The sequence below is a fragment of the Pipra filicauda genome, unplaced genomic scaffold, assembly GCF_003945595.2.
Source record: "Pipra filicauda isolate LSUMZ 115617 unplaced genomic scaffold, ASM394559v2 scaffold78_size3787270_pilon, whole genome shotgun sequence".
NCBI lineage: Eukaryota > Metazoa > Chordata > Aves > Passeriformes > Pipridae > Pipra > Pipra filicauda.
In genome coordinates this window covers 300,520-315,888 of record NW_024104964.1, presented here as the reverse complement: position 1 = coordinate 315,888, position 15,369 = coordinate 300,520, and the positions used below count along the sequence as shown (strand labels likewise).

Below are 15,369 nucleotides of genomic sequence, written 5' to 3'. Positions count from 1 at the left end.
TTTTATTTCATTTTCATTTTATTTCCTTTTTAGGTTTTTTGCCTTTTTTTTTTTAATTTTATTTTGTTTTTTATATTTCCTTTTTTATTTCGTTTATTTTTTATTCTCTTTATTTTTCATTTTCTCTCCCAGTGCTCCCCAGTAACACCCAGTGCTCCTCAACAACCCCCAGTAACACCCACTGCTCCCCAAAAATTGACCCAAAACCGACCCAAATCACTCCAAAAGCTGACCCAAAACTGACCCCAAAAACTGACCCCAATCATCCCAAAAGCTGACCCAAAACTGACCCCAATCATCCCAAAAGCTGACCCAAAACTGACCCAAATCACCCCAAACAATGACCCCAAACTGACCCCAAAAACTGACCCAAATCATCCCCAAAACTGACCCAAAACTCTGCATTTATTTGGCACCATTTCCTCTCAGAAACAACATCTCCGATTTAGTTGATTGCTAAAGCCATCATTTTAAAATCATCCCAGGAATCAAAAGGGACTGGAAAACACACAGAAATCATTCCTGCACCCACCAAATCATTAGGAATTGGAACCCAATTCCCTCATCTATCTCCTTGTTTTTCTTGGCTGGAAAACCTGATGATCCCCGCTGGCTATTTTTAGGCTGCTTTTCTTCCACAGCTCCTTTCCTCCCGGCTGAAACCTCCTGGCACATTCAGGGCTTATCAGGGTATATATGCTGCTTCCTGAACAGGAGCACACAAAACGCATTGAAGCCAAAGAGAAAATGACAAACCAGAAAAAAAAAAAAAAAGCCAAAAGAAATGCTCTGCCTGCTTTGGTACGCTCTCTGCTTGATCATTCCAAAGGAGATTCTCCACGGATCAGAAGCAATTACCAATCATTTTTCCTCTGTAACAGTTAATGAACAACTTGGGTTTCTGTTGAGAGGCTGGACATGTCCAGTGAGGGTTCAGGGTCTGGTGGGTTGTTTATGGCAGATCCTGACCGGCCCAGGCCAAACCCAACCACCCCCATCGCTGCTCCATCCCACATGGAGAATATTGATACTGTATAGAAATACTCCCCTTCCCTGCTACTTCATCCTTCTTTACACATCCGTGGAGCAGGTTTTCTCCACCCTTTGTTCCCAGCAACAGCTCTCCAGCCCAAATCCCAGCTCCCACAGACACAAACTAAACACACCTAAGGCGATGGTTCCATCAGCACCTGGAATTCCAAGCTCCCCGTTCCCTGCAATGCTCATCCCAACACTCACAGCAATCTCACCTCAGCCCACAGGCTCTCTGTCCTCAGAGGCAAACACAGCCTGCTCTGGCACTGCGTTTCCTCTCACTCCTGGTCTCCTGCAAACCCCCAGGGAAGTCCAATCCCTCAGACCCTGCACCCCTGGACACGAGTGGAACTAGAGTTTGACCCAGATCCCAGCGCCCTGGACAAGTGTGTTCCCAGGAGCACAGGCCCATGGCTCCATCCAACCCATCCACCCCTTCTTTCCCTCCAGGGAGTCCCAAACCCTCCCCCAGCTCCCCTGCGTCTGTCCCACGGCCCAGCCCAGCTACAGGCTCTCCCCCAGCGCTGTGTCAGCCCCAGCCCTGGCAGAGCTGCAAAGCTCGGCCCCCCGGGCTCCTGAACCCCCAAACCAAGGCTCAGGCTCACCAACGGGGACCCACCTGCCCCACTCAGCACAGCCCAACCCCACAGCTCGAAGACCCCACGCTCACCCAGCCCTTCGCCCCTTCCTCTCCACCCTTCCCAGCACGGCAAGGACCAGCCTGCAGTGGGAAACAGAGCCAGTGCCCAGGGAGCAAATGCCAACAACCAGGAGAGAAACGTGTCCCTCTGACTTACCCCACCCCACGGGCAGCACCAGGTGCCCCCAGCACCGGTCGGTGGGGCTGGAGCCTGTTGCTTTGGCTGCTCACACCCCAACACACATGGCATTGCTGGACCCAAGTCAACGATTTTCCCTGTCCTGAAAGAGAGGAGAACGAGAAAATTAAGTGCACTGGGGAAGTCAAAGGCTTTTGGCTTTCACCCTTCTCTTCTGATTACTCACTACAGGCGTTTCTTCCCTAAAACTTGCTCTTACCCCCAACACCACCAACCCCCGCCCCGGCCGGTCCCCGCCCCTGCCCTGCCCGGCGACCCCGAACGCTTCAGGCCCGGCCCGGCCAACGCCTCGCTCTGCGCAGGCGCCGCTTCCCAGCCCGCCCCGACCGCCGGGCGCTGCCTCGCAGTCGCCGCCTGGCGGACACGGCCGGGAACGCGCAGCCGCGCCCCCCCTTGCGAGACCCGCGGCGCCTTTCGCGAGGACGGGCCTTTCTTCCCGAAAACCTACCCTTCCCTAGGAAAAGCTGAGCAGTTCACAGAGTTGCTGGTTTTATCCCGGCTTCCCAAAGGATTTCTCTCTCCCGGCGCCGGCGGCAGCGGCAGCAGCAGCAGCAATGCTCCCCGGGAAGCCCTGACCGAGGCTGGGAATTGACACACAACAAGCCAAGAGCATTAACTCGGCCCCCAAACACTCCCCAACAGACCAATTTACAATCACCTTTGCCTCCTCCCCCCCGCGCAGGCACAGGCTTTGGGATTCCAAGGCAAACCCCGAGAGGCCCAGAGAGCAGCAGCCCCTCAGCCCCAGCACGGCCTCCCCCGGGCTCCCCCGGCCGGGAACCGGCCCAGCCAGCCCCTGCTGTGCAGCACAGCAGGCGGGGGATGACTTTTGGGACCCCTCCCTGGCCGCTGCAGAGCAATGCAGGCATCGGGGCCAAGTCCTGCCCGGCCCCCGGGCACTGCAGACAGTTCAGCCCCAGCAGCAGCAGCAGCAGCAGCAGCGGGCTGTTCTGCCTCTTGCTCCCCTCTCATTTGGAACCGAACGGTGAGGAACAAGCCCCGGGCACAATCGGCACCGAGCAGCAAGGCCTGGGCTCACCAGAGGCCCGGGCCTGCCTACTCCAGGCTCTGGGCTTCCTTTGCTTTCTTCCGCCGCAATTCTCCTGCCCCGGCAAGCGTTAAAAGACAGACTGCCCGGTGAGACGTGCCCCGAAACAGCCATCAGTTCCCAGGCCAGAAAATCTCAGCGCCACACTTCGAAACCCTGCCGCGAGGCCCCCGGCGAAGCCAAGGGGAGCTGGGATTCCCTGGAGTCCCAGGGAACCAAGGGGAAGGTGGCGAACGAGCAGAGAGCAAACACCTCCAGCTGCTTCTCCCTGCAGCCGCCACGGCAGGTGCAGCGAACGCACACCGGTGTGGAGTTTTTAAGAGAGCTTTAAAATAAACTAAAAAACAATCAGTTTACCGAAAAATCCTTCTGCAGTCCGCGCTGTCAAACAACTCAAATTGCTCACTAAGAAAATTACCTAATTTAGAACAACTGAATTGTAGAACCTCAGCGCAGCTGCCCTGGGATTTCATGCCCCCTGTGTCTCTTGCATCGGGGAAAAGGACTGGGATGCACTGGGAGGGACTGGGGGCAGTGCGGAGGGATGGGGATGGGACTGAGGGCAATGGAGAGGGGCTCGGGGGACTGGACTGGGAGTGGGGGCACTGGACTGCCATCCACTGGTATGGGATTCTCAGGGGAGGGACTGGGGGAACTGGGATGGGACAGGGGTCATTGGGGAGGGATTGCAGACAGTGGGACTACAGGCACTGGGATGGGACTGAGATGCGCTGGGTGGGCACAGGGATGGGACTGGGAGCACTGGGAAAGGGACTGCAGGGACTGGGATAGGACTGGGAAGGGACTGCAAGGGGACTGTGAGAGGACTGGGGAGGGGACTGCAAGGGGACTGTGACAGGACTGGGGAGGGGACTGGAGAGCGTGCCTGGGATGGGCCTGAGAATCTCAGAGGAGGGACTGGGACCACTGGGATGGGACTGCTGTCACTAGAATGGGGCGCAGATGTACTGGGAAGGGACTGGGGAGGGACTGGGATTCAACTGGAAGCACTGGGGAGGGACTAGGAATCATTTAGGAGGGACTGGGATGGGACTGGGGAGGGACTGGGATGGGTCTGGGGAGGGACTGGGATGGGTCTGGGGGCACTAATGATGGCACTCAAATGCACTTGGGAGGGACTAGGAGCATTGGATGCAGTGGGGAAGGACTGGAGGTACTTGGATGGGACTGAGAGAACTAGGATGCTTCTGAGGGCACTGGGGAGGTACCAGGGGCACTGGGTTGGGACTGGGCTGCACTGGGGGCACTTGGGAGCGAGTGGGATCACTGGGGAGGGAACTGGGATGAGACTGAGGGTACTGGGGTGGGACCGGGAACACTGAGGGCACTGGGGAGGGACTGGGATGCAACTGGGGGCACTTGGAATGGCACTAGGGATAGACTGGGATTGGACTGGGGGCACTGGGGAGGGACTGCAATGGGTTTGAGGCAAATTTGGAAGGACTGGGAGCACTGGGAAGGTTCTGGAGGGAACTGCACAGGGAGCTGGGTTGGGACTGAGGGTACTAGGGATGGACTGGGATGGGACTGAGGGTACTGGAGACGGAGTGGGATGGGACTGGGGTGCAGTGGGGGCAATTGGGAAGGAGTGGAGGCACTGGGGAAGGAACAGGGATGGCACTGGCTGCACTGGGATGGGGTTTGGGGCACTTAGGAGAAACTGGAATGGACTGAGGAGAGACTGGGGACAGCGGGAAGGGACTGGAAAGGTGAAATTCAAACAGACTCACCTGAGTCACGGTCTAAGAACTCCTGCTCCAGATCCTGAGCCCGAACAACAGCCGAAGAGCCTCAGCCCCAGCCCTGGCCCCTCCTCCCCCTCATTGTTCACACCTGGGCCTTCTCCATAGAACAGCTGATTCTACCCAGTACTCCCAGTTCCCTCCAATGGCTTGCAACAGAATTACTAGACTCCCCAGAGTGCACAAAAATACAATCCCAATCCCACAATAATTTCTACTCAAAACCAACAGTCCCTGACCAAAGCATCCAGACCATATTCTAGCCCTCAGCTCTATCCCAGCCCCTCAGTGATTTCAGCTCCAGACCCACAAGCTTTATTGCACTGCCAGCTCTGCTCTCTCAGCAGTAGCTCTGCATCTTGCCAGCGCCGCCACGGGAAGCTGCTCCAGGTTCTCACTGCAGGATCTTCAGCTTGGCTCCAGCTCTGCGACTTTCCAGCTCCACCCTCACACTCCCAGTCCCAGTCCCTCAGGTGCTCCTCCAGCCCCATAACTCCTATCCCAACTCCAAAGTCGCAATCCCAGCCCTATACTGATTTCAGCCCTACCCACCCAATCCACGTTCCCACCCATCAATCACTAGTCCAGCCACACAGGGATTTCAGTGATGGTGCCACAGTCCCTACCCGAGCTCCATACACTCTCCCAGCTCCAGAGACACAATCCCAGCCCTATACTGATTTCAGCCCCAGCCTCCCAGTCCACTTTACCACTTTAGAATTCCTATGCCAACCACACAGGGATTTCAGCAACAGTGCCACACTCCCTGTCTCTGTCCTACAGTGATTTCTGCTCCAGTACCATGGTTCCTATCCCTGCTTCACAGTCCCTTTCCGAGCACCACTCTCCCTATCCCATACCCAGACCCACAACCTTTATTTCTCTGCCAGCTCTGCTCTCTCAGCTCCCGGTAAAGCTGCTGCACGTTCCAACCCTAACATCTTTCTTTTGTTAAAGGTCTGAGTTTTTCACTCCAGCTCTCAAGCCCACATTCCAGGCCAAGCCTGACTATTTTTATCCCAGCTCCAGCTCTGCAGTACTTATACCAGGTCCATGCTCCCTAACCCAGCCCCACTCTAGTTTTGCCCACAACCCTACCGTCTTTATGTCTCCACCAGCTCTGCTGCCTGAGTTCCAGGTCCTCAGCTTTCTGCTGCCTCTGCCTAAAGCTGCTTCTGGGTGTCTCTGCAGCCCGGGGCTGTTGACAAGGTCACAAATCAATCTTTGTGGTTCACTTAAATATCTCTAGGAGCTGTCCCACCCATCCCAACAGGAACAGTACTATAAGCAACAAAACAATAGAACAAACAATCAAGTAGTCAAAGATGAAAATAAAAGTAAAACAAAATGATAACAGAATGAAACACCTTTTATTACTTTTCTTTGTAATAATACTCTCCATATCAGTCCTCCTGGGAGGCTGCATCCTAGTCCTTCTGGTTCGGGGGAGCACTCCTGAGCACGGGCTGCTCCCCCACTGAGCACTGACCAAAGCTGGCCGGCACAGCTGCCGGGGACACCGCCTGCCCAACGCCCTGCCTCGGCAGCTGTGGGGGACCGACCCCGGCTCCCCCTGGATCGGCAGCCGAGGCGGTGCTGCCCCATGGCTCCCCACCGCTCCCTGGAGCGGCAGCCGCGAGGGTCCCACCCTGGCTCACCGCCGCTCCTCAGCCCAGCGGCCGCGCCGATCCCGGGCCGGCTCCCGCAACCGCAGCACCGGACCAACCCCGCCGCCGAACTGCCCCGACGGTCGTCCCGTCCCGCCCACTCCGTTTATAGCCCGTGGCCCACACAGTCCCGCCCCCCTCGTGCCAGCCCAGCCAATCCCAGCCCCCGGCAGCGTCGGGCCCCGCCAATCCCCGCCTGCCCGTTCCCGCCCTGCCCGTCCCCAAGAACCCCGCTGTCCCCTCAGGCCCCGCTCCCAGGGGCTGCTCCGCTTCCGCCCGCTCCCCGCCTCCCTCCCCATCTCCCGGGAGAGCTCCCGGACGGGACGGGACCGTGGAGCTCCCACCGCCCTTCCGTGGTCCCAGCAGCGCCTGAGGGGAACGGGGGGGCGGGGCCGCGCGGAGGGGCCGCGCCATGGCCGAGTGGGCAGAGCTTGCGGGACCGTGGCCGGATTGAAAAGGCGGGCCGTGATTGGACGGCGCCGAGAAAGGCGGGCCGGGATTGGCGAGCCGAGCGCTGCCTCGGGACGGGATTGGCGGGGCTTGGAGCCCGCGGGACCGCGGCCGCGGGAGGTGCACGGGCGATCCTTGCCGCGGGTCCTCGGCCGTCCCGGGTCCCGCTCCCGGGACCCCCGTCCCCTGCCCGGACCCTTGGGGCGTAACCCTGTTCAGTGAGCTGGTGAACTGCAGCTTGCTCAGCCTGGCAAAGATTTCTTACACTATCGGCTGGCTCGTAACTCTGTCGGAAGGCTGCTGTGTGCAGAGCTTACTCCAGGCTCCTCTGCAGCGAGAGACTAACTTGTCCTAGAGCTTAGCATTAGTGACTAAAGTAAAGGAAGCTTTAAGCCATGTGAATTTTCTTTCACCCTTATCTATGGAAATGTAAACGGTAGATAAGGAAGCGTAAGTAAAACTTTAACTACTGGATATTCTGTTACAAAAGATAAGGAAACATCTCAAGAAAAAGTCAGAAAGGGTGCCTGGAGGATGCGGAAGCAAATCAGAAGACTCCAAACTCCATGAACAGGACTGGATGAACTGTGCCGTTGGGATATCAAGCGACCTATAGAGACCATAAAATCCAGTGACAATCAACAGGCAGGGAGGTTCCCTCTTCAGAGGCTCCCAGCTTGAGCTGGAACTACAATGACATATAGTAGAAGAAACCCCATTTGATTCTTTTATTTAAGCGGAACCTAAGGACAAGCTCTTTGAGGTGGTATCCATGTAATTCCTACCAGAGTGTCAGTGGCAACTGTATAATTCATACAACACGTCTTGGCATCCAAGCTCTAGCTCTAAACTGCACAGGAGAGGAGCCAGACCTCTCCAATGGTAAGGATTTCTCACTTACTCAGTATGGAAATGGCTGAAGGTGGAATCCAGTGAAGAAATGAATTCACGTAAGAAAGATCTAAAGAGAAACAGTTCTCACCTTTGTGAAGTCCCATTAAAAAAGATGTTTGCCCCTGCACGTGTGCACTTGTGTGTGTATGCGTCTGTGTGTGCATTCACAAGTGAGCAGAAATTCAAACATTCAGATCATTATCGGGGCAGAAAGAAACCAATACCTGTCTTTGTTAAGACACATAAGGTTAGTGCAAGAGATACAAAGAAACAAAGTATTTATTGTTAAAAGCTTTTCTACGAATCACTCGAATCACTCGGCATCATACAATGAAGACATGGTGGCTACAGAGTAGAGGGAGTCTCTCTGTTCCCCTCATCCTTTATACACGTATTTGCTCACTGTCACAAACCCACTGTTGTATTTTTTAAATGGAGTTCCTTTCTTCAGTGAGATTGGAAAAGATCATACAGGATCTGGCAGAACAGATACATCCTATTGAACAACAGAGCAGTTACAGAAAGGAGACCTCTTTCTTTAGGAAAAAATAGCTTTCTTTTCCTCCTCATCCCTTTGCACTGCCATAAAAGGGTTCTCCACACAAAACCAGGCCAACAAACCCCAAATACCTGATTAGCATTTTCTCAAAATTAGGAGCCCTAGGATATGCACCAATATTGATATATGCACTAATATTTTCACTCGGCTTCCACAGGATAAATTCTAAACAATGTGGTTTAAAAAACCTGCCAGCTGAGACAATGTCTGCACTACAACTACCAACCTGCTACATTGAACAACTGAGTCCCTGCTGATAACAGTGGAAAATGTTTTGACAGTGTGTCTCAAAGTTATCTGCAGAACTTTTGGTTCTGTCCTGCATGCCCGTTTCCAGGCTACACACCAGCTGAGCCTGGCACTCCCACGTGCTCTCTCCCTGTACACACACACATGCACACAGAACACACCGACTCACATGGGCTGTGCTATTTCCAACAGTACTCTGCACATTATTTTGTGCTATGTCTCACTGGCACTTCAGTGGCACCCTGCTCCATCTTTTTATTGCCTTTCCCACTGTTGTATTTTTCTCTTTATTCCATAATCAAATATTTGTTTCCCCTTTAATCTCTACGAAACATGAGTCCTGACTCATGGCCAACAGCACAAAGGACTAAAAAGACTGTTTATAACCTGCCATGTCAACACTTCTGCTCCAAGATGTTTTTCCTTTCTACTAGTACTCCAGAATTTTGTTGAACCTTTTCCTAGTTTGATGCTCTATTTTCTAACAATCTATATTATCATCTATACATGAACTACTTCTATGCACAGAATGTTTTAAGATGCATAAATTTGTATTGTACTGTGGCAATAAGACCCTGAAACATCTTCTTATCATCTTTTATACACACAAAACAACAACCATCCTGAACTTCAAATGAATTTCTCATTCACGGTCTGCCACAATTACCTGCCTGTTCAGTGCCACTACCTTTCATTTTTGTACTCCCAAGCAGCACCTAGTCTAGTTCCTTCCAGTATAGCTCCATCATTTCTCTTCAAATAAAATTTCTCTTTGTTTTGCAAAAAAGCAAGCTCCCAGCTGCACTGCTGGAACAGAGGACAAAATTTCTCACTGTACCTCTTCAGTAAAAGAACTGAGCTGTTCCTGAACACGGGAAAAAGACATCAAAATATCAAACCCCAGTTCAGCCAAAGGAAAGACACTTGACAGCTATTCCTAAGACTCACTGTTGGTGACCAGTCTTTTTATAGACAGTGGGATGTAAGAATTTAGATTCTGGATTGCCATCTGCAGTGGCTGATTCATGCACACACACACTTCATTACAGCACTGCTGCTGAACACAGATTCAGCTTTCAGCGATGCAGCTGTGAACAGGGCAGCAACACCACATTAGTTTTGGTAATTTACTCTGAAAGAGACTTGGAACCAGATCCATTCAATTAATTCTACAGAGAGGCCCTAAAAGCAGGCTGGACTCCAGTATGTTGCCAGCTGTGGCACATGACTGAAATTTCTCTGTACAAATATTTGCCACTTCAGTGGGAAGGCTCTCAAACCCCAGAATTCCCTGGCAGACATCCTGCAGGCATCTATCTCAGTCTCATTTCCTTTCTGCACTTCCTATTCCTGCAGACTGAACACACCCCCTGAATGCAGCTGCTCTGTTTGCCACATACAGAAAACAGTTTTATACACTGGGCAGCGTGCACACAACTGACACAGCAGTGGAACAAATATGGAAGCACAATAGCAGATGAAACCAACTGTTTTCCCTCATAATGCTTTCTTGTAGTCCAATTAGTGGAATCCTAAATTAAGCAAGATTTCAAGTCAATCACTGTCTGGCAGCCTCACAGCACCTCACTATAACCAGTTTAAGACTGCAGGATTTCACATTTTACTGTGAAAAGAGGTTTTAACACAAAAAAGAGTTCCAAATGAAGTCATCCCCAGTGAAAGGCCTCAGGAAAAGAGGTAAAGCCATCCTTTTTCTCACACCAACGTTTTTTTGTGACAGTATTGCCCTCACATGACTCCAATCAAAAGTAAATATTCCAAGACATCTCCGAACACAATGGAGAGTAAAAGCTATGGCACTATTAATGTGAAAGCAAAGATATTAAATAAAGGGGTAGAACACTATCTCTTCTGTGACTGGACAGAAGAAACTTTTAAGTTAAGAAAGAAATTGGCAAAGGTAGCAGAAGAGGAAAGGCAATACTACAGAAAAATGCATTATTCAGAAGAGCTGCCTTCCTTCCATACCACATGTGAATTTGATTCTCTTTCCGAGGAAATGAAGAAAGGAGGTGAAAAGGAGTAACCTAGAAGAGGATTTTGAGTGCCACATCAAATGGACAGTTATATTTTGGCAGCTGCCTTTTGGACTAGAATTCACGTTGGGCCATTAATCACAACTGTGATCTGTGCACTACAAAAAATGAGGAGGGAAAGGATTTAAGGAAGATGTCCCTGCTTCCAAGTAAACGTGCTATAAATTCCCGTAGTCTGAATTTACATTTACAAAGAAGATGATTTCCAAGGGCTATGTTCTTTGTGCTATTTAAGGCTGATAGTGCTTTATAACTCAAGAGCATGCCACATAACCAGCACATATCATGTACAGGGGAACTAAATAATTCATAGTAAGAGGCAGTTCACCTATGATCAAAATGTGAGACCAATCCAGGGACTCTGTTAACATCTTGAAGAAAAAACTACCATGTTACATGAAATTAAGTTTCTTGGAATCTGCACCAACAATTAGGAAGTTTTTTTCTGTGATGAATCCCGCAGGCACACACAGAGAAACATTTAAGAAATCTGATACTTTACACATATGCTCATTGTTAATATCTGCTGTGTTCAAGTAAAGCACCTTTATGTTATTTTCATTTTCTCAGAATACCTCATTTGTTGCTATTACCACTGATATTAAGGATGCCTAAGAAGCTCTTACTCCAGGGATGATCCTCTTGGTAAAGGACATTGATCATACCCATCTAGTGATATGTGACACAGTCTAGCTTTTACTGCCAAGACAAGGGGAAGAGGAAGGAATTGCATCTGCAGAAGAGATGTCCCGACTGTATGTCTTTCTTTGAGAGAGGCTCCACATTCCAGAATGAAAATCCTCCTTGTTTGTTCTTTCAGATGGTGAGATAGCTTTTTTCACTGGTCCAGCTGGAATAAAAACTCTCTTCAGGAGTATAAAACATTCCACAGCTATAAGAAAGACTATCTTGTTTAATTCCAGATAAGTTACTATTTGAGACTCTTGGGTACCGTAGAATGAGAACTGCCTTTATTTCTCTAAATCCGTCATCTCCTAGAACACCTGTCTCAACCTCCCCATCAGTGCCTTAGCCCATTAGGATTTGCTGTATAGTGTCTGAACTTTCCACTAAAACGTAACAATGCACGTTGATGAATGAACCTTTAGTCTTCTTTCACACTGACACTTGTATGGTGCTGCCTCTGGCCCGGGATGGTTTGAGACACCTGCCATGGGCAAGATTTTCAAGGGTCACTCTAAAGCTGGTGTTCTGACTGGTGTGTTGACAGTACATTCCCATCCAGTCAGGAAGCAGGTCCGTGTGTAACAGTGAGCTAGTAACACTGAAAAGTCCACTGGTTTGGTGGTCATGATGCCAATGGGATCTTGTGAGCAGGACTTATGTGTTACGCACTCCCAGAGATTGTTCCAATTCCTGTCGGCGCTGCTGGATCTGAAAGAAAAAGTACAGTTCAGCAGATTCAATTGTTCAGCGGCAGAAGATGCATTTATAAGCCAGCAGTGTGGATATTTCTTTCATACCTTGCAGTAGAAATATCTGCTCACAGCCTCTTGAGACCATGGCTCGTGATAAAATTCGGCTCTGCGTTCTTCCTCTGGGTTTCCAACAACATCAGTCATCACCTGTGACAAAACCAATATAGCTGTTCTACCACATAGACAAACTTTTAGGTAGAGTTGAAATTTATCTACATTACTACATAAAAAATGTTCAGAAGTGTTCTCAAAGCCCAAAGCAAATGGACAATGTGTGCGTACTACCAAAACAAGATCACAGAATCATCAAATGGTTTGTGTTGGAAAAGGGACCTTAAAGTTCATCTCATTCCACTCCCTGCCATGGGCAGACACCTTCCACTAGACTAGGTTGCTCCAAGCAGTAGGGGGTTGGAACCATTCTATGATTCTATAAAAAAATAGAATTCTGATGACCAAGTTTCCAGCATCACAGAATCAGAGGTAAATATAAAGTTATTAGCATATTTTGCAGAGCAGTATTGTGCAACCACAACTCTGATGCCAGCAGGGCAGAACATCATGGAGAAGGCTCTTACGGGACTGGTTGTCAGTCAGGGAAAACTCTGAACAACTATTCTATGTGTGTAGCTAGAGAAGCCCCACAACACTTTTGTTTGAAAGCTCCTCAAGGCAAAGGCTGCTTTATTTAAACATTCTTTCAGATGCCATCCCCTTTTGAATACAATGTAAATAATAATAATCATAGTCTCAACAGTAGATTTTTGTAAGACTATTGACTAGGCATTTACATATGAAAGACACAATGATTTTAATAAAATAATTTCATGGATTCATTAATATGACTGATTTTGAGGCATGTCAATTAAAGACAGAAAATGTGAAACTTTATGAAAAACAACTCGTTTTTGCTGTCAAACAACTGAACTTCTTTACATTCCATTTCTCACATATCTCAAAGATAAGCTCAAAGGCAGCTGATATTTAACCTGCCTATTTCTTAAATAAGATTAAATTATGAACTAACAAAACACCCCAAAATTGTCTTCTTGTACTATAGGATGCTCCTGCTGAGTTTTATATAGCTTTGACTTTACAGAGTATATCAACACTGCACTTCGATCTTACTGTCTGACCATGAATCCACCTACCGTGCCCACCAGGCACCGCTGTTTCACTGGAATTGCAATACAACCTAAACTGTCTTTCCTGCATACTGTCTGCTCTGGGATTGCAGTACTCCACTAACTGCCTCTCTTCCACCAATTATCCATCCTTGATGTTTGGCTATGCACTCTATATACATTTAGATAAAATTCTTCCATTCTGGTTCCACTATTCATTCTTTTTCAAACCTTAGCTTACCTTAAGATCCCTACTTTGGGACCGGAGAAGGTCTTGGATGTATCCTTTGGGATCTTTGGAGAAACTCAGCATGAAATCACGTTGTATTTTTAGCTGATTTATGGACTCAATTGTCTCATGAATCTGACAGTAAAAAAAACCAAAATATGTTACTTAATTTCTACCATTCTCCAGTGACCCTCAGGTCATCTTTGTACTCCTGGTAACGTACAAAGGTGACAATTCTATACCACAGACCTGTGCAGCTTCCTAGGGCATTTTCACTTCGAAGAGCAACTTAACTGCAATCCTGCCACTACATTTTGGTTTCACTTGTACTTCTGCAACACAAGTAGGTACAGGATTCTCCTTCACTTCCTGCACTGAAATGCTGCATGGCTCACAGAGCTAAGTCGTGTCACCATACAAAGTAATAATTTCCTGTGTAGAATCACTCTTTCTGCCCAGTCTGGGATCTCTGGGGAAAGGTGCTATATAAATATGTCTTTAAACAGTGCCCAATGCAAGAAAGCAGTTATTCTCCTGGTTATCATTATCACCATATCTTCCATATCCTATTGTAATCCTTAAAATTTCTAGCAACTTCTTGATCAAGTCCATGTTAAATGAACGGCCATGACTTCTAAACTTTTTCTTAAGAGAAGGCCTAGTAAAGTCACGCTGGCTGCAAAAAGAAGTGGAGTGTGAACAGTGAGAAATCGGGAGTACGGAAGGTTTATAGAAAATGAATCATATATTCAGAAGTATTATGAAGAAAATGAGCATTAACTAGCAGGGAAGAAGGAAGAATGAAGAGAAGTCAGGGTCCTATAATGTTCCTGGATATCAACATCAAGTATGATCAGTAGGAGGACAGTTAATGAATGACCTGCACTACACACATAAAGAAGCAAACGTTTGCTACCCTGTTCTTCTAACATTCTAGTTTGAGATAGTAAACCTATCTTGTTTAGTTTCATGCATTCACCTTTTTTGTCAAAGCAGCTAAGGGGGCAAGCACATGGGAGAAAATAATCCTCCTGTGACTATGCCATCAAGGCCACTAGCGTAGGCACTACATGGTAAGTTAACAAAAGTGAGCTGCTGTCAACTTAAAATCATTCCTTCTTTGGGAAAATGCTACGGCTGTGTGGAGTGAACTCCATCGGCACCCGCCGAGTTCCCAGGAGAGGATCTGTGCCAGCACAGCAATGCAAGGCACTGAAGGGTAACAGCAGCAGCCTGTGCCCATCCGCCCAGCAGTGATTACAACTTCTCTTATCACAGCTTGCCCTGTGCTCTAGCAAATGCTCAAAAAAGAGGGGAGACAAGGCACAGGAAAAGGTGAGCTGGACTGGAAACAGAATATCACCATGCATGCTGCTTGCAAGCTTATATAGGCTGGGAACCAACTCACTGAGCAGCTGCCCTGCTGAAAAGGACCTTCCTGGAGAGCCATAAAAGAAAAGATGCTGCAACAGTTACCAGAATCCACGAGGATTGCTGGTGTCCAGACCCCCTTTAAAATTGCACCAAGACCAGAGTTTAACATATTTGTTTGTATTAGAGGTAAACAAACAGAAGCTGTGCCTTGCTCTGAGAAGCCACTTTTGTTTATTCCTTACCAAGCCAAATCAGACATTGACACATGGCAGAAGCTGGCCAACAGTGACACGAACCCCTAATACAGCCTGCAGAGCCCACCACTGCCCTAAGACAAACACTATTATTTGAAGTGCACATGATCCTCTTTCGATAACACTTAAAACCGCCAAACTGCTCCAGGTGATTTTCCTGCCATGCATGTTCCATATTTGCACCTACTGCAGAGAGCTGTTCTGCAGTCATGGATACAAATCCCACACCCGAGTATGAGATTCTGCCAGCTTTGCCTTAGCAATTTAGCAAGATATCACGACCCCTCAATAAAAAGTTAGTCATACAGTTCAGGTGGTTCTCGAATGTCAGAGGACTCATTACACTACCTGTGAAATTCTACTTCTATCACCCTGATAACCATGTCAG

The 15,369-nt window shown here is 48.9% G+C and overlaps 1 protein-coding gene and 1 long non-coding RNA gene across 5 annotated transcripts in view; both read right to left on the bottom strand.

Annotated features, from left to right (window-relative positions):
- Positions 1 to 600: 600 nt before the first annotated feature.
- LOC113992813 lies at positions 601 to 2,356 on the bottom strand. Its single transcript, XR_005566694.1, has 3 exons — positions 2,323 to 2,356; positions 1,833 to 1,956; positions 601 to 706 (listed from the first exon to the last, which is right to left on the bottom strand). It is a non-coding gene; the product is annotated as an uncharacterized LOC113992813 (long non-coding RNA).
- A 5,601-nt stretch (positions 2,357 to 7,957) lies between these two features.
- Positions 7,958 to 15,369, bottom strand: part of SMARCD3 (SWI/SNF related, matrix associated, actin dependent regulator of chromatin, subfamily d, member 3) — a 72,266-nt gene continuing 64,854 nt past the window's right edge. For all 4 annotated transcript variants that reach the window (XM_039389934.1, XM_027730486.2, XM_027730483.2 and 1 more), the window contains 3 exons: positions 13,366 to 13,488; positions 12,046 to 12,147; positions 7,958 to 11,956 (listed from right to left, as the gene is read on the bottom strand). In XM_039389934.1, the coding sequence (XP_039245868.1) occupies positions 11,903 to 11,956; positions 12,046 to 12,147; positions 13,366 to 13,488 (279 nt within the window). In that variant the 3' untranslated portion in view covers positions 7,958 to 11,902. The remainder of the gene's footprint in view (positions 11,957 to 12,045; positions 12,148 to 13,365; positions 13,489 to 15,369) is intronic.